Source organism: Alosa pseudoharengus, unplaced genomic scaffold (genome assembly GCF_046254945.1).
Source record: "Alosa pseudoharengus isolate Yale_2024_CS ecotype anadromous, Long Island Sound unplaced genomic scaffold, YU_APseudo_1.1 YU_APseudo_1.1_scf_8, whole genome shotgun sequence".
NCBI lineage: Eukaryota > Metazoa > Chordata > Actinopteri > Clupeiformes > Clupeidae > Alosa > Alosa pseudoharengus.
The window spans coordinates 24,785,387-24,804,373 of NW_027468870.1; the positions used below are offsets into that span (position 1 = coordinate 24,785,387).

General features: G+C 41.5%; 1 protein-coding gene across 1 annotated transcript; it reads right to left on the reverse strand.

The window, feature by feature from the left end:
* Positions 1-425: 425 nt before the first annotated feature.
* On the reverse strand, positions 426-12,235 carry glra4b (glycine receptor, alpha 4b). Its single transcript, XM_076274935.1, has 9 exons — positions 12,133-12,235; positions 9,881-9,948; positions 9,065-9,288; positions 7,548-7,630; positions 6,654-6,791; positions 6,131-6,345; positions 3,284-3,442; positions 1,898-1,990; positions 426-710 (listed from the first exon to the last, which is right to left on the reverse strand). Exons 1-9 carry the CDS (start codon positions 12,233-12,235, stop codon positions 426-428), a joined length of 1,368 nt encoding a protein of 455 aa, XP_076131050.1.
* Positions 12,236-18,987: the final 6,752 nt, after the last annotated feature.

Consider the following 18,987-nt stretch of genomic DNA (forward strand, 5'->3'; position numbering starts at 1 on the left):
ACCCACCAGAGATTTTCAATCATCTTTTGACTCCGCATCTTCTTGACATATATGGGTTGGGTTTAGATATTTCAAATGAATGGCGCTACAGTTCCTCGCTATTATTCTGGTAACTATTGTTCTCACTCTCATTCAGTCCACATTTCACCTTGGTGTTTTCCGAACATACAGTATGTCTGGCTACACAGAAAAATAAATACTTTTTTTCTCACTGCACTATTGAATTTTTACAGTGTCCACAACATTTTTGTCCTGTTGAGCTGCAAAGTTGCCAGAGGTTGAATCAGCAGGTTCAATGCCAGTAATGATCATCAGTGTGTCAGTTTCAATGATTTAAAGGAGTCTTGCAAAAAGAGAGTCTCAAATCGAAACCCATAAATAGACTGCAATATCAAAAAAGTCCGTAGGTATAACCCTCATGCTTTTCATCCAGATGCATGCACATCCTCATGACGGAGCACTTTATAAGTGAACCAGTAGAGCACGTTGAAAAGCAAGAAGCTGAGTGGAAAGACCGCTCGGGAGATGGTGTCGATGCGTTTCGCCCGTTCAATGAAACGCCTGCGTATTTCAAAAAGTGAGTGTCCAGGGGGCAGGGCTGCATACATGGCCGCCGTCTCCGACAAGGGCCCATCTCCACCAATCATGCACGGCTCCGTGCCAAACGCGTTGAGGTAGAAGGGCTGATTCTCCTGAGCCAGCTGCTCTTCCTGTGGGCACATAGAAACATGGAGCAAAAAAGTTAAATTCTAAACCATTATGTTTTTAAATAACTCTTCTTTCTCTTTTAACCATTGTGCTTTATTGTGTTCACTTGCCCACCTATTTTAAGTATTCGGATGACACCGCCCTTTTGGGGTACCTAAAACCTGTAAATACATCATTGGCTGATTTTGAGGAAGACGTAGGAAGCTTTGGTTACACTTTACCTGACAGTATCGACATAAGAGTGACATGACACTGTCAAGAATGTGTCATAAACAAGTCATAAATGTTTATGACATAACGTTTCTGTTTCTGTTACATTCGGTTTTTGTCATAACAAGTTAGGGTTAGAGTTAGAGCTAGGGTTAGGCTTAGGGTTAAAGTTAGGATTAGGGTTAGAGGTTAGGGTTAGGGTTCGGGTTCATGTGTCATGACAGTGTCATGTGTTCATGACAGTGTCATGTCACTCTTATGTCGATACTGTCAAGTGTTACCGAAGCTTTATTAAGTGGTGTTCGGACACCTTTCTGGCTGTGAATGCCAGTAAAACAAAAGAAATGGTCATTGATTTTAGACCTCATATGGGAGAGATACCACATACCATGGTCAACAATACACCTATAAATACTTAGGAATCGAAATTGAAGTTTGATAAATGTGCAACCTCCAAAATTAAAAAGCTGCAACAACGGATGTTTTTCCTGAGGAAATTAAATAGTTTTAAGGTTGACCGTTATATCTTGCAGCTGTTTTATAAAGCCGTCCTCCAAGAGCATTTTGTCTTTTGGGTTGATTTGTGCGCAGGCGAGATCAGGTCAAGTTGCAACGCAGGGTGTGATCAGACATTGGCTGCTCAGTCCTGTAAAGATCTAATATTATGTAAAGCTGAACGCATCCTCAGTGACCCCACTAATCCACTACACAATACATTCAGCAGGGTAAGCATATTGAGCATATTGTGTATCTGTATGTTTCCTGTATGTTTAATGTGTGTGTCTCTGCGCCTTGACCACCTGAATTTCCCCTCTTCGGGATAATGAAGTTGACTTTGACTATGACTATGATGCTTTTTGTTTTGCTCTTTCCTGCTTTCAAATCTATGCCATTTATAAAATATTCATTAGTTGTTGTAAGTAATTTCATTACTTTGGCAAATTTCGCCGAAGCGTGTAGAGAATATTTAAAATGTTACCCGTGCACAGGCATTGCAGTGTTTCTGGCATCCCTTGTTGGAAGGGTTGTTTCCCTGCAGGCCATTGTTGCTTTTCGCTTTCGAGTTTGCTACCTGTAAAAAAAAAACTTTTTTTAAACTTTTTTAGTCCATCTACAGATTTATAGTTCATGGATTATCAATCAGTTATTTAACAGACAAAGCGACTTACAAGGCAGCTATCCTACAGCTTTGTCACACAACTCAAATAAAAGACAGAAGATATTTTCATCCTCATGGAAATATATGAAAATCATATGAAAATATAAGCACATATTTTTTTTACTCTCCAGGATGTGGAGGAAAACAATTTTCCATTGTTTCTGTATCTCTACAAAACATTACAGTTTGCATTCCACAGTGAATAGTCTTGGCAGACATCCTCTAGTTGTGTCTTCAGTTTCGGAGCATGAACCTAGAGGAGGGCAGGTGGTAAACAGTTCATTTCGCCCCTTAGTTGCTTTACTGTGTCTTCCTTTGTAAAGGTGGCATTTTAAAACATTTTAGAACAAGCATCTAACACTGAGTCACTGAGCAATTCATTGCACGTCTGCTATCTCAAGTGCAGCAGTGAGGTGATGGCTGTGGTTCTACAGTAGGCAAAGACAGCATGACACATTTTCTGCAGAGTGAGCACAGCCAGTTGGCAAAATATGTACTCGCTGTAACATCAGGTTATGCTTTTAAGTTCTTTGCACTTGAGACTTTTTTTTGGCTTTTGCAGTCTCTGTTCCATTTTCACATGTCCATTATGCATTCATATTTTTGCTATGTAGGGATTTTTGACATTGCGCATGAAAAAGTTAGCTATTATGCATGATTTTTTTGTCTCCTCTGTTCCTATTGCATGGAGAATGGGTTGTTTAAACTGTTATTAGGCTATGTACTTTGCGTGGGCATAGGTCTTGCCTTGCCTCCTTTAATGTCAACATTGTGGGGACACAGAGAGAGAGAGAGAGAGAGAGAGAGAGAGCGAGGAATCGCAAAGAAAGCAAACAGGAAGGAAGCCAGCAGTGGCGGTGGTGACCTCCTTATAAAAACAACCAAGGACCATCTGAAGCGAGAGACAGAGAGAGTGAGAGAGAGAGAGAGAGAGAGAGAGAGAGAGAGAAAGAAGAGGCACTGAAGAGGCACTGAAGAGGCATATTCTTCTCAGGTCACTGCTCCTCCTAAGCACCAGTTTATGAGACCAGACAGACTGCTCTGCCATGCTCCACTTGCCTAACAGGCCGCACGGAGGAGTCACGTAAAACAGGTGACGCACGGCGGCGGGGAAGCGGCGCAGGATAGGGGAGAAGAGATTGGCCAAGAAAGTTTGGACTTGTTTTTGTTTTGTTTTGTTTTGTTTTGGTAAAAAAACATACACACCTCTCTGAGACGCTGCTCCTCCTTCAGCTTCCTCCTGAGTCTGAAGAACTCTTTGTGTTGCCGGGAAACGAAGTTGACAGCGGCGTACTCCAGTAGAGCGGCGAACACGAAGAGCAGGCAGACTGCCATCCAGATGTCAATGGCCTTCACATAGGACACCTGCCAGAACAAGTGCCAATAGACAGAGAAAAGTGACCAATGTGACGCCTCACTGGACCTGAGGGTGTTCAGTTCATCAAGGACGGAGATCTTGCAGTGTGTTTGAAAACAAATGTAAATAACAAAAAAAAAGAACAATGAAGAAGATGAAGAAAATGGTACACAAAAGTATGGATGAAACTACAGACATGACATAGATTAGATTGAGTATGCACCAGCATGATTACTTATTCAAATTCACATGCTATTTTTGGTTTGGCCTGCATCAAATATTTGTGGCTGACTTTTCACTGGTGTCAGTGGACATAAAATACTCAAGGTTTACTGTATGTTGTTTTCGAATTTTAGCCCATGGTTTTGTTGAGCTGACTATAAATCTAATGCATTATTAAAACAAAATCTTTAGTGTCCTATTTTATAGCATGCAACCTTATTTTGCTAGGTTTCTGAGCAATAAAATAGATTAGAATTGATTGAAATCCTTTTTATACAATGCAAGTTCATGACACTACATTCTCTACATCAGCCCACAAGTTCATTACCCTAACACAGCCCTACTCTAAGTACACAATAAACACGTAATCACAGCATCTTATAAGGGAAGCATATTACCTTAAAATTCTGCCTTATTTATACATTGTGTTTCAAAACATTTTTCTCATATATATATTTTTTTTCTGCCACTCGGCTGGCACTGCAGGGCTCACCTGCCATTTCTCTGTCTTGTTTTTATAATTTAGGTCTCTTTTAAGTCTCATTTTGTTTTATTCTGCTCATGTTGAGGGGGGCAGCTAAAACTGCAGGCCCAGCAGTAAGAGCCACTTTCAAGTCCATGGCAGACCATTTAGCTCTGCATACACATCATCTTGGTTAACACAGGGAAGACTGTTGAATTAAAGCTACACATAAGTGAATGCCTGAACTCCTGAAATTGGCTGTAGTTAAATCACAAAGCTTTCAATTACATTTCATTTTCTCCAGTAAAAGATATTACAGTATATTCTTTACTTTTATTTTAATGTATTAAATATTAAAAGGCCATTGTTAAATATATTTTTTCACTCTCAAAACAACTGAAGCATGCAACACAGATGCCCGTTTACCACTATGTTGCTTTTCATCTTCTTTTAACATAACCATTTGCTTGAGGTTTGAGAATGAAATGTTGTCCAATTCTTGCCTGATTTAAGATTGCAGCTACTCAACAGTCCCGGGTCTTCTTTATCGTGTTTTTTGTTCCATGATGCACCCAAATGTGATACAACAACAACAACAACACATTACATTTATATAGGGCTTTTCTCAACACGCAAAACACTTCACATGGAAAGGGGGACCTCACTAACCACCACCAATGTGTAGCACCCACCTGGGTAATGCACGGCAGCCATTATGCACCAGAACACTCACCACACACCAGCTTGAGGTGGAGAGTGAGGGAGTGATTGAGCCAATTATAGTGGGGGATGATTAGGGGGCCAGATTGAATGAGCCAGGTTGGAAATTTAGCCAGGACACCAGGGAATCCCCTACTCTTTGTGGTAAGTGCCATGGGATCTTTAATGACCACAGTGAGTCAGGACCTCGGTTTAACGTCTCACCCGAAGGACGGCATCTCCTACAGTACAGTGTCCCCGTCACTGCACTGGGGCATTGGGATTGATCTTTTTGGCCAGAGGGAAGAGTGCCACCTACTGACCACCCACCAACACCACTTCCAGCAGCAACCTATTTTCCAAGGACATCTCCCATCCAAGTACTAACCAGGCCCACACCTGCTTGGCTTCAATAATTCAGCTAAGACAAGGTATCCATTGGTCTGGCTGCTGGATAAATATGTCTGGACTACACGCAGGCCATTTCAGCACCTGGACTCTTCTACTATGGAGACATACTGTTGAAATATGTGCAGAATGCAGATTGGTATTGTTTTCCTGAAATATTCAAGGTCCTACTTTAAAAAGCCTTTGAATGGCAGCTGAAGTTGTTCAGATTTGTGCCTTTACAGATGTGTGAGCTGCCCGTGCCATAAGCACTAATGCACCCTCGTAACATCATACAGTAGATGATGGCTTTTGAACTGTGTACCAATAACAAGTTAGATGGCATCTCTCCTCTTTAGTCTGGAGGATGCAGAGTCCATGATTTCCAAAAAAGAAGTGCAATTTTTGATTGGTGTAAGCACAGAAAAGTTCTCCAACCCATCTCAGTCCATCTCAAATGAGCTTGGGCCCAGTTACATTTCTGGATTATGTCTAAATATAGTTTCTTCTTTGCATAGCAATGGCATGACATGGAGTTGTAAGTACTGTAGCATTTGTGGATGAGAATCAAACTGTGTTTATAGATGGTTCACATGTTTTTTGGATTTCCTGAGCCCATACAACGTTTTTCTTTACAGAAGCAGGTCTTTTTGAAGCTCAGGGTTGTAGATCTGATCCTCAATGAAAGTGAAAAATGGCCCGTAGATCTGGCCTGTGATACAGATACAGTATGCACCTACATGTAGTGCTTCTTCCTTGGTCCATGCTAGGCCCTTCTACTAGTCTACGTTTCATGAAAATATGGCTTGTAGGTTATGCAGAATCCTGCTGATAAACAAACAAACAAATCACACTCAAAACATAACCTCCATGGTAGAGGTGCTACTAAATAAATAAATAAATAAAACGTAAGCCTCTCTCCCACCTTGGGCAGTGAAGCCCTGGAACCAGAGCTTTGTGTTGTCATGGTGAGCACGGTGGTAATGCCCAGGCCTACTCTGGCAGGAGCGGCGTCCATGTTGATCCAGAAGGAGACCCAGGAGAGGATGACCGTGAGGAGGCTGGGGATGTACATCTGGATCAGGTAGTACCCCATCTGGCGCTCCAGGTGAAACTTGACCTCGATGCAAGTGAATTTTCCTGAAATCACAGAGGGGGTTAATAGAGAATTTCAGTAACCCTTAATCTAGTGTTAACAAAGCATGGAGACATTCAGCTGTTACCCTAAATACACAAACACTGGTGCATATGTAAAGTGAGACAGAAGACGATGGAGCACCTGTACGTCCAATAGCAGCTCACAAAGTTTTTCCTTGACAATGCAAATGAGCCCGAATGTATTTAATAACCAAAGCTGTGCTTCATGGTATCATCTGAGTCTTGAGTTCAGTGAAATGTGTTTGCGTGATGGCTACTGTGTTGTTGTTGTGCTGACCGCAGGCTCTCACCTGTGTTATAGTACTTGGTGCAGTAGCCTAAGTCCTTCTCCTCCTTGAGCACAAACTGAGGCAGCACCAGGTCATCCGTCACTTGCACTGGGCCCTCATCCAGCCATTGGAATATTAGATCATTCATAGTGTAGCCAACTGTAGTACAGCAGAAATGAGAAATACAGATAGAAAGAGAAACAGAGGAAGAAAATAATGAATTGCACACCGATAAATAATTCCGAAGCCTATATGTAAAAAAAGTACATTTTTATACAGGCACACACAGATTAGCAATGTAAGTATTTTTGACATTTCATATAATGTCTTAGCCCTAATGTTAATTCATTTTGATGTTTGGTGTAAGATGCTCTGAAAATAGCCATTCATTATGTTGATTTTGAATGCATGGAACCACATAAGTCAAAATAATCATTGGGTCCTGTTTGAACTCATGGCTGTGAGAAGACAACATATTGCAGGGTTCAAGCTGATATTATGTTCCACATAAAAGGTGTGTTATGTGAGGTTTGCCCTGAATCATCTAAACTTGATTATATCAGATCTTTATTTATTTAATTATTCTATGCAAGAGTATTGATGAATATGTGCTGGTGTTGTTAATGAGTCTTCTCGTGGTCTTCTACTGGTGCATCTTTTGCAACTTGGGCCAACATTTTGGGCCCATCTTTTTGTGAAGATGAAATAGAATTACAGATATGTCATTTAAATGTCCAAACTGAAATAAAAATGTGAAAAGTGCTGGGAGAATAGCAGGTCTAAGACATGCTGACCTTGTTTACGATTTTGCCATTTGACGGAAATTTTCTCTTGGCATATTATGGAATAATGTGAAAAGATTTCTCAGGACAAAATCTATCTAGGCACAGGTAGACTGGAAAAGGTGAAGCTTACAGCTCTCAAGCTGCATGGTACACGTCTGGATATCCATGGGAAAGTTCTTTAGATCCATTGGACAGGACAGGATTAGAGTTAACCTAGCACAATTAGTGAAAGTAACAGTGAAAAGAGCAGAGAGAGAGAGAGAGAGAGAGAGAGAGAGCATTTCTGTTAGAAAATACATATAGACAAACCGCAGGAGAGCAAAAGAGTGGTGAGAAAGACAAAGAGAGAAGTAGACTGCCAGCACACTATTTCTGTATGAGAACAAGCAGAGAAAATCAAGCCCACAGTGAGAGAGAAATGGAAGCCATAGCTGAAGGGGAAAGGAAGAGCGAGAGAGAGAGAGAGAGAAAGAGAGAGAGAGAGAGAGAGAGAGAGAGTGAGAGAGAGAGAAGAAGTGTATGCACAAACGAGTGGGCGGCAGGGCAGATGTATGACAGGGCAGGCAGTCTGGCTAGCCGGGTGTGGGGGTGAAAGACAAACAGATTTTGTTGGAGGAACTGGAGGCATGTAGAATCTGTCAAGAAGCAATGGAGGCTTGTTTGAGCCGCGGTGCCAGGGGGTCTTGTAACGAATGAATCAAAGGAACAGACAACCCCAAAACAGTCCCAATTTATTTGGACATGTGAATAGATGAACAAGACTACAGCGCATTGCCCATTGCATTGTACAAAACAAACATATTGGATCCTAAAATAAAACTGACTGAAAAAAAGCCTGAACTTCAGAGTTAGATTTACACTGAGGAAAAGACAGGGCAGCCCTACTGGACATTGAGAGAAAGGCTTGAACATGAAGCAGTGGGAAAGAAATGAAATTAAATGCAATTAATTGCTAGAAAGGACAGGAAAAACCATAATGCCATTGCTATTTGTGGCACAAAACTAGGGTAAGTATTCTTTCGTAGCTCTGTACAAATGGGTGTTCCTACACTGAGTGCTTCTAGTTTCAGCTTACCAGATGTCATTGCACCAAACATACTCTACAATGGTTTAACAGAGAATCCTGGAAAGAGCCATCTGGAGTGAGTTCATGCCGCGGCTAAAAATGGTGCAGAATAGCTGGTGAGTTAGGATGGCACTAATGTCAATTGCACTCAGGAGCTGATGAAATAGTTTGTGTACAGTTGAAAGTTCTAAGTAGAAAGCCACCAAGACTATTGTGGAGTCATTCATTCAATGGCTCTAATCTGTTAAAAACTCTAATAGGGATCCTGAATGTCTCCCATGACTTTTCATGAAGCATGCACTCAAAGCTGTTTGACAGCAAGACTTGCACCTGCAAGAAACTTGTCATGTTTTAAGAATGCTTTAAAGTGGCCAAGAGGAGGACATATTTATGGTTATGGATATGGTATTTAGCAGACGCTTTTGTCCAAAGCGACATACAAATAACAACAATACAAAGTTACATTTAACAGTAAACAATTTAAAAAGTTGGTAAGACTACACTGAGGAGAATAGCATTAATAAACAAAAAATTAGAGTTGTGCCTGATTTAGAGGAGTGTAGCTGTGTTCATGTACTCACCTGATGCTGTATAAAACATTTCCATTCTGAAAGATGCGCAGCAGCTTGTTGTCAGTGGTGACCTCATGGAAGTTGGCCCCCTTCTCATTCGCAAAGAAAAGATCAGGCTTCCAGATGGAGTCCAGCATAGAAGGGTCCAGGTCCAAGGAGTCGTCTGGATACTCTTTGTAGGCCAGCCGAGGGTCATTCCACTGCTGCCGTAGAAACACGTTCAAGCGATAGTCCTGTTGGGGAACAGGTACATGTTAATGAATGAGTAGTCATGTTGTTGCTGCCATTTTTGACATGTATACCATGTGGTCCTGAATACATCTAGTGTTTAGTCTTCAGGTCTAGATGTATTATGAATCTGAGTGTCAGGTTATTTGGAAGGAGCAAATTTGAAACAGCACATTTGAAACTGTCATTGGCATTTCCACATAGATAACTAGGCCAGAGTAATAATGATGACTTGCCTGCCTGGGAGCTTATTTGCTTTGGACACAGAGAGTTTGGTTATAAAATGTATTCTCAGAATCACTCATCTCTGTTTCACTGAGAGCAAGACACAGTGAATAATTTCCCCAGTTTCTGATGGTACTCGTCAGGACATAGATAAGAACTATGAGTCCGCATATCATATACCATTAAAAAAACGCTAAGGAGCAGATTCTGGTGTGCAGATTCTGGTGATCGTTCTTATCTTTGCATCTGCTTTTCTGTCCAGCACCCAGTATTTATAATTTTTGGATGTGCGTGCTGTATCTTTGAACTCTCTTACTCGTCAGGACATAACTATCCAAATGCTCTACCATCGATTGATACACATGATCTTACCATTGTAGTCTCTGTGATGGACCCAAAGCTGTTTATGAAAATGTTGCAGGTGACATTAACAGGAGGACCTAAAAAAAAGCATTGAAAAAAACTGAAGCATCAACACAGTCGCAATGAAAATCACAATCAACACAGTCCCAATGAAAAAAGATGAGTCAAAAAGGAAGAGTGGTTCTCTGCCTTTGAGCAGAAAGACAACTCAGAATGTACATCACAAAGTACAATGAAAGTAGGTCTAAAAATTAGGTTAATCAAATTATCCCTTGTTAACTTTTTGAGCTTGTTACTTTTGAGGTTGCCCATCATTCATCGTGTGTATTTAGGTCTTTCTTACACAACTTCATGACTAGACCAGTAGCTCCAGTCCCACAGAACCTGTGGCATGCACAATCTAGCAAGTCATGTTAGCCGTCAGCAACAAAAAGAATAAAGAAGCAGAAAAAGCTGGCAGCTATTTGAAAGACACTCATTTAAATTCCCCTCAGCCAGACATGTTGACTTTTCAAATGTGCTCCAATTAGTTCATAGGATACCCAGAAAACAACAGGGAGTTGTAAATATTTCATTGTGTGGCTCTCAGGAGAGAGTATCATTTATTGATTGTGTGTTAGAGCCATTAACCATATTCATGGCCAATCGCTCGGGATTGGGCACGTCACATGACTCCAAGGCTTAGCAAAATGTGGAACAGGGCTAAAATATGCATGAGATAGGAGAAATGCTCAAAGAGAACTGAACAGGATGTGTGTCACTATGAATCTGCTGACTGGATTGGCCAAGTGGGAAGGGGAATGAGAGAAAAAGAGAGTAGTGTAGTGTGTGTTTGAGAGAGCGAGTGGGAGTAAGGGAGAGAGATAGAGAGAGAGAGATGGAGAGAGAGAGAGAGAGAGAGAGACAGAAAGAGCACCAGCAGATTCCAGGTCTGTAGGTTAACGTGCATTGGAACTGACAGCGGAGTCAACTCCTCCAGCTGCTTGCTGGCCTGCTTGTTTACGCTGACTTTAAAGGCCAACATTAAAAAGGGACATCACTTCCTCTACAGTAAGAGCCCCTTGATATTTGATTGACAGCTAGTATATTTTTTTCTTTGGGTGGTGTTGGGGTGGGGGTGGACAGTTGGCGACTTGGCGCCACTCTTTCTCTTCAGGGGGGCTTGTCAAAGTGGACCACAGAGAGCTGCCTGAGTGCTATGTGAGGTTTAACAGTATGTTGCTATAAGAACATTGGAAACATTCAAAACAAATTATTTCAACTACTTTGTTTCAGATGTGCTTGTGTGAATGATGTCATCTAGATATGTAAAATAAAGGAAAAAGTATACAGAAACAATTAGTGAAACAAGAGTTTGAATCCCTTATCTCAGCAGTAATTCATTAAATGTGGAGTCTATAGTCAAAGGGATGGAACAAATACAAATAAAATGTAAGTAATAAGGTAGTCCTTTAAAATGATATGTACATAAATCAGATTAGACCACATTTGATTCACTTCATTGTTCACTCCTCTTGTGGATAGCCTTTGGGGGAACTATATGCATATATCAGCAAAATAGAAGAACACTAACATTCATAATTGTCTTCAGAGATGTTTGTTCCCTCTCTCTCTCTCTCTCTCTCTCTCTCTCTCTCTCTCTCTCTCTCTCTGGCTCTGCCCACATGAATAAGTTTGGAATGCTTGTTTTAAGTGCTACGTAGATTTTTTTATTTTTAAAAAATGAGTTGATCTTGGTTTTTCAGGGTTTTTAGTAAAAGCCTACCCCCCTCTCTCTCTCACTCATTCTGTCTCTCTCTCTCTTCAGTTCAGTGTTCATATAAACATGTGCAGTGGAGTATAAGATAGCTAGAGGCTAAGTATGTGTCACTCACAGCACTGTTTCGTTCTGAATGGATGGGAGCTCATTCTCACCACGCTCTCCAGCTTACAGCAAAGGAAACTCCACTAAAGTAAACAGCCGTTTAGAACACCATCCCTGTCTTTTTCATCAGTCAGCCTCACACTTTTGTGATACATTCTGTAACTATGCCACAATCTTTTTTGTTGTGCTTCTGCATGGATCAATTCCAAACAGCAACAATAGGAGCTGTAATTCAAGGTTTTAACAGCAGAGATAACTTTTACGTTTTTCGACATTTACCATTATAATTGAATGTGCGGGCATTTATGGCATCTGGATGATGGGGTCTTCAGCTTGGTGTTCTGCATGAGGTTGGGTCTACCACAGGAATCCATTCAGCGTGAGAGTTAGTGTTTACCTTTGAAGTTTGGTCTGATGCGAGCATCATAGCCTGAGGTTCTTCCCATCAGCTTGTCCAGGAAGTCCGAGGGGGATGGGGGTTTTCTGCCAGGATACTTCATCTGGTCAGCTCCCGAAACAGGCCTGGGAAGGAGCAATCAGTCTTTAAATCAGTGTCGTTAACACCATTAATCAGGACATCACACCATATAGAGTTACATTAACTGTGGGGTTTTATTGATGTTTCATGAAAATAATGCACTCGGTTTGATTACCTAACAATCTGTATTTTACATGTACTGCGTTTTTTAAGCTAACTTGAGTGGGCAGTGTCCTGTGGTGCATGCTGGGAGTGTCTACTTGACTGATGAAACACCTGAGGCAAGAATTGAAAAGTGCCAAAGAAAGACATTTCCAGTTCAAAGACAAATTCAGCTGTTGAAGCTCTGGGGCGTATTTTAGAAGGGTTTATGCATTTAACCAGGCAGTCGTTAAGGAGAGAAACCCCTATTAGAAAACACAATCAGAGGCTAGGGCTTGTCAGTTTAATGCCAATTAACCAACTCAACTAAAGATCACATTAGAAAAATGGATTAGTTCAGTTCAGTTACTTTCGGAGTTGACATCTTTCTTTCTCTCTCACTCCCTCTCCTCATCTTTATCTTTTGTGAGACCATCTATAATTATAACTTGGTGAAGTAATATCTCCCTGAAAAAAGTCCCAGGAACCCCTCCAAGCTATATTTATTCATGACTAACTCTAATCTGAACAGGGACCCATATGCTTTTAGAAAAATGACTAAAAGGCTTTACCTGTGAACAGTGAGAATGTGAGAGGGAACATTTGTGCATTGTCTCAGAAGAAAAGCACTTCCTTCCAGAACATTGAGCTAAATTTAACCTGTTTTGCTCTAGTGAAACAGTTGTTATGGGGCTTGCCAACCTGTAGACAATACTGAAAGTAGGAGGGGGGTCCTTTGACTCAAAAACAAAATGCGATCAATCTCAAACTCTGCCATGATAACATTCTTTAAACATTGAGACATTTGTAATGTTCACTTCAGAAAATTGCATCTGTTCAGAAAATGACATCTGCCCTACAGTACGTCAAGGACTCCGTCACTAAAGTGGACAAATTTAGAAACCGTGAAAATCATTTCAGTACCTCATCTTAAATTGAGAGTTGTTGTATGTGTTAATATTTAATGTTAGACATGAAATACGAATTGGTTAGAATAACAACAGATCTCTCTCTCTTTTTCTCTCTCACTCTCTGTCTCTCTCTCTTTAATCTTCCCTCTTTCACTTTTCCTTTTTTCACTGTCCCTCTCTCTTGCAAACGTTGAGTCACAATATAAAACATTTTTGCAATTCAAAGTAGACTTTCCCTTTTCTCTGTTTTGTGTATACAGTATGAATAAACGTTCTCTTTCATCACGCTGTACTGTTTTTTTTCACTCAGATACTCAACATCTGACCGCATTTCCTAATTTGTCAAAGACATCCTCTAATTTTGTTCAGATTAAAACTTCAGAGGGAAAAAATATTAGCATGACCTGTTGTATTTTTGTGTAAATGGGACACAACCAAGTGTCCCAGGGAAAGCAAAGACCTGGACACAAATACTCCCACTGATTTCACTGACGTCTACATTTCATGTATTTCTCAGAGAATAAAACATCAGTTCAATCAAGCACATCAATGTAACACTACTAAGCCCCTGAAATATTGTTTAGAAAACCAGCAAACTTTACTTTCTTCTGCCATTTGTGATGACAAAATACAGGTCAAGGCTAAAATGTATTTTTGTATTCTCCGATTTATTTTGCAAAATTTTACATATTCCGAAAAAAATCTGTATTTTTACTTAATACTCTGGTCGAATGTCGAAAAGATGGTAGAAGTTCACAGGTTAGTAAATGAAAAACCAGCTCCAAAAGACGGGACACCTGTAACTACAGTCAAAGTACCTCAAGTCTGCATTTTCATCCAGCAGGAGGCTTTTCATTCAGGTTTTACACACTTCCACCCCGACCCAAAGACAAACACCCCTTTGGCTTACCCGCTGAGACCCAAAAGTGAGCAGGCGAGAGAGAAGAGTAAAGTCCGTGTGAAAGGCGCCAGCTTCATCTTCTGCTTGCCCTGCTCTACGTCAGAGTCCTGTGGTGAGCCGGCGAGGAGCTGGTGCTCAGATGCTGTGCGTTTACGGTTGGAGCGGTCGGGGGGGTGGCCACTGAGGGGGAGCATGCTGTTGCACTGTGACCATGATTTCATGTCCTCATGGAAACTTCGCCATCCTCCCACGCCACAACAACTGCTGGTGAATCCAGGATGGTCTCTCTCTCTCCATTATTCACAGACTGGGAGAAGTTTATACGTTTGTGTGTGTGTGTGTGTCTGTGTGTGTGTGTCATTGCACGCTTTATCTCTTTTTTATGCCCACATGTTAGCCTCAGGAAATGCAGTGGGAAGATTTAAAGAGGCAGCATCACTTCAGATGCATTTTCCCGACTCCAACAAGCGAAATATCTCTTGAACAAACACTCACAGTGTTTGCCACAGAGGATGATCCTCCAAGGATAAACACTTTGTCAGCAGACGTGATCTGGTGTGAAAGAAAGCCTCCACTCCTCTTTTCATCAAACAGGTTTCCATTTATCAGGCATTAATTGTAAATATTTTAAATTCCATGGGGGGTTGAGGTTTTCCATTGACTGCAAGCAACTGCAGCAAGTTGGAGACTTAGGTGCTATTCTCCCAGCATTGTCTATCTTAAGTCCAGATGCTTTTCTTTTTTAAGACAAAACAGAAACAAAAACTCTTGATCTTTCATTCATTTTTATGAAAATGAATGATTTGAAAAATCATTCGAGAGAGCATGATTAGATTTTTTCTGTTTCATGATTCATGATGTTCAGGATTATTTTATTGCTACAGTTCATGAAATAAACCACCACATTTGGACCACATTTCACAAAGAAAACTGTGGAAGTCCAAGTCCAGTTGGTGGTCATCTCTTCACATGAACTACGACTTCATCTCAAGTTTTTCCTGTACTCACCCCCATGCAAGTGGCAGTCCTCTGTGCCAGCTCTGAGGAGTCTCTCTAGAGGTGGGCATAGGCCATGATCATTAGAGATCCACGGTCCTGTTCTCAAGCATGGCAGAGCATTTGAATTTGCAGGGTAAGAGAGTAAGTAGGACACTCTTAATTTTGAATGTGTCTTAAGTCTCCTGAGTAACACTCTGGAGCCCACAGACCTAGTTTCATCCGCTGCCACTGCTGCTGCTGCCGCCGCATCCCCTCACGGCATTCCAGCTGAGGATGCCCCCATCTGAAGCCCCCACCGCCACCAACAACAACAACAACAGCACCATCACTCCCGCCCCCACCCCATGCCACAACTGCAACCCTGACCACCCCCTTATTCAGCCCCCAATGTTCTATGCCCCCAGGCTCATCCTCCCCCATGCAGCTGCAGGTCCCATGGTGGAGTGGGGGGCAAGGTCATGCACTGCTCTTCTCTCCTTGGGTGGTTTATACTGTACAGTGACATACTACATTGTCATCACAGGAACTGGGGGGTGGGGAGTGGGGGTTGCTAGGACTCCTGCTGCTGCTCTATTTTCATTTTGCGGGAACATTCCAGAACGTGTTCACTGAAGCTTTCGCCTTACTGGTGAACATCTTCAATCAGACGTGTCATATCGCTCTGTGTTCCCACATTTGTGCTGCCACAGTACGGTCAAGGGAACTGACCTCATTATTGCAAGAGATGGTGGGGGAGGAGACATGACATGACATGACATGGGATGGTGTGCCTGGCTTGCGTGTGCTCTACACGCCCATATAAGGGGGCGATGCAGAATTGCAATTGAGATGCTTGGAGCTTGCGTTCGTCCTCCCCCAGTCTGAGCAAAACATTCATGACATACCACATTCACTGGCTAACTGCAGTGGCCTGTACCTGTGCTGTGCACTGTGTTAACCACAGTGGTGAATTATTCCAACATCTAATCTCTCCAAGAACACTGTAAGACACACACTCAAACAGGTGTTATGTCTACTCATCTTATTATTTCTAGTTATCACCCGGAGAGAATAAATACTCTTTTCTGATTGGCTGGCGGGTGGCCTTTAATTCTGAATAACAGGACACCGTTCCATATCAATGCTTATGAATGGTAACTATAACAACCATAGTAGGACGACGGTTGCAGCGCTCTAGAATCTTTTGGTTGCAGGCTTCCCAACAATGGAATCAACTGTAAACAAGCTAACTGTCCATGCTAAAGTTGTACAACAAGCTGAACTAGTGAGCTTCTTTTTAAACAGAACCGCGTGTTTATTTACAGTGGCAACCGGGTGATAAGCGGGATAACGGCCTTCGAGGTGTATCCAGTTATACGGAATTAATGGACTTGGGCGGAGGCAACTCCCCTCCGCTGCGCGTCGGGGAGTTTTTGCCCCTCGCCCTCGTCCATTAATTCCGTATAACAGGACACCTCGGCGGCCGTTATCCCTTACTTATTACACAGTGCTGCAGAAAGTTCCATTCACATGAATGGGCCTTTCCAACGTTCGGAGGGCTGTTAAAACTAATTACCGCTGAAATGTATATAATGACCGCTGTCAATGGCAATCCGCTAGGCATCGGGGTTCTGTTTGCCCTGTCGGGACTTATTTTCCGATTATTACCGGCGGACAATATATTATCCCTTACTTACAATTCAGTTATAATCATTGTTGGGATAATTGAACCAAGCAAATATGGTACATTTGCCACTTTTTGATGTTTGCACACTGGAATCATCTTAAGATGTTAACGGACAGATAAACTCGCCTGTCGTTCCAACTAGCTGCCTGTGCTCTAGGCTACGCAGTTCTGTGATTAGGGTCAGACCACCCAGCAGACTATCACCAACGAGTCACCAATGACTATCTATCACCAAGACCTTAGTTAGCTGTTACATACTGTATATTAACTGTTAATAACTGTTTTTGTGTCTGTCTGATGAGCATTCTGTCATCATGAAACATTACAGTGTACTGTGTGTATCGTGTATTTCAGGAGAACATTCTATGTGTATACTGTAAGTGGGAACTAAAGCCACAGCAGTAGCCTATATATCTGTCTTGTTACTGTATCCTGGAACTTACTTTTCCTGTTTGACCTGTGACCATAGAAAAAAGCAGTTTTATGTCTTCCCCTCACATCTGTGACCTTGGGAGGACTGGGCCACTATAAAGGCTTAAATAACTCGGCTGTAACCCAGCACATCACAGCAGCTGAAAAGAAATAAAACATTAAGAGGTACTGCCTCGATTTACAGTGTCAGGAAAAAGAGGGAACAGCCCCACAGATTTTATGGATTACTTGGCTTGTGTTGCTCAATAAATAATGAGTAAAGCGGAATTTGTGGGTAGTATATGTCAGATGTACTTAGATTTATGCACCGTTAGACCATAGCAAGGACAAGAGGAAGGGCAGATGTATCTACATGTGAATGTATGAAATCATAAAGTTTAAAAAAGGGCGTATCATTCTTTTTTTAACTATGGTAAAAATGTGTGCCAAAGCCACACTGACTGAAAAAAAAAACTTTGTGTGGAATTTCATTAAGGGTCCATAGGTTATTTGAATTGCTGTCAGATAAAGCAGGATGAAAAGGAAAAGAAAGTTCCTTTTGCTTTTACAGAAGCCTCTCTGCACTACAAAACACAACACACAAGTTGAACCTGTCATGATATTCACATTGTTGGAATAAAAAGATTAGTAGAATAAGACAACCATATTTGTCCAATTTTATCACAGAGGAAAAAAATCAGTCTAAAACAATGACTCTGAATAATTCATGTCATAGAAATGTGCCGTTTGAGCATACCTTGTAGTGCACCTTCACCACTCACAACTTCACTTGGCCGGTGATGTTAAACACTTTGTGTGTGAATGTCTCAATGCTCCTGGAGCCAGGCATCGACAAAGAATAATCTCTCAATACGAATCAGTTCTCAACAGGTTCCACTTCACACACAGCATGGTCTCTGCCATTACACTGCACTGAGCGCAATCTCAAACATAGTCGCAGCGCTCCTCTTCACATTCTCAAAACAGCCATTCAGTCATAGAAATCAGACCGCTCTCATTTATATTAATAAACGTGCAACCCTGTGAAGATTAACATTTAATCTAGTTTTTGTTTACCTAAATCGAGAGATCCAGCAGATGACTGAAGTCTCCCTTTAAGAGCTCTCCAGGGCTCTCGCTGGTCTGATGCCAGATACACACACACACACACACACACACAGAGTGCTGCATCATATAAATATTACAGAGGCACAGGAGAGGAGCAGAACCGGTCGCCGTCACCTCAGTGATGTGTCTACTGTTACCTCTGGCTCGGTTAGGCGTTTCAACAAACTCAATCTAGAACACTGGAGTTTGGGACGCCACATGGGGTTTCTGGCCCCATGGATCCAATGAGTGTCTGATAAAATCATTAGAGAAAGAGAAGGTTATTTTACTGCATGTTTCTGATCCATAGGATCCATCAATTTACACAAACTAAGAGTGGCACCTCTATGTTCATTTGCAATAAACACAAGCTAGAGTGTGTTCCTTATACATCTTAAGTTATTTACAATGGCCAAGGAAAATCTTTCAAGAATGTCTTTTAAAAAACACATTTAACAAGATAAAAGATTCCAGCAGCACAAAAAACAATTCCCAACTTTCCCTGTTTTTGTTTTTCTCCAGTCACAACTGGTTTACTCTGCTGCACTGACCACAGCTCGAAAAACTCTTCCACAGCAGGTCATTAATATTAACATTATTTATAAACCTCAAACCACAAAGACAGACATGAAAAGGAC

What these genes read in the sequence shown, in the direction of transcription:
- glra4b (XM_076274935.1), bottom strand. Translation starts at nt 12,235, where the DNA reads ATGAAGTATCCTGGCAGAAAACCCCCATCCCCCTCGGACTTCCTGGAC. An exon ending in CCATCACAGAGACTACAATG is followed by an intron (nt 9,289 to 9,880) that starts GTAAGATCATGT and finishes GTTCCCCAACAG; the next exon opens with GACTATCGCTTGAACGTGTT. An exon ending in CCAGGGCTTCACTGCCCAAG is followed by an intron (nt 3,443 to 6,130) that starts GTGGGAGAGAGG and finishes TTGTTCTGGCAG; the next exon opens with GTGTCCTATGTGAAGGCCAT.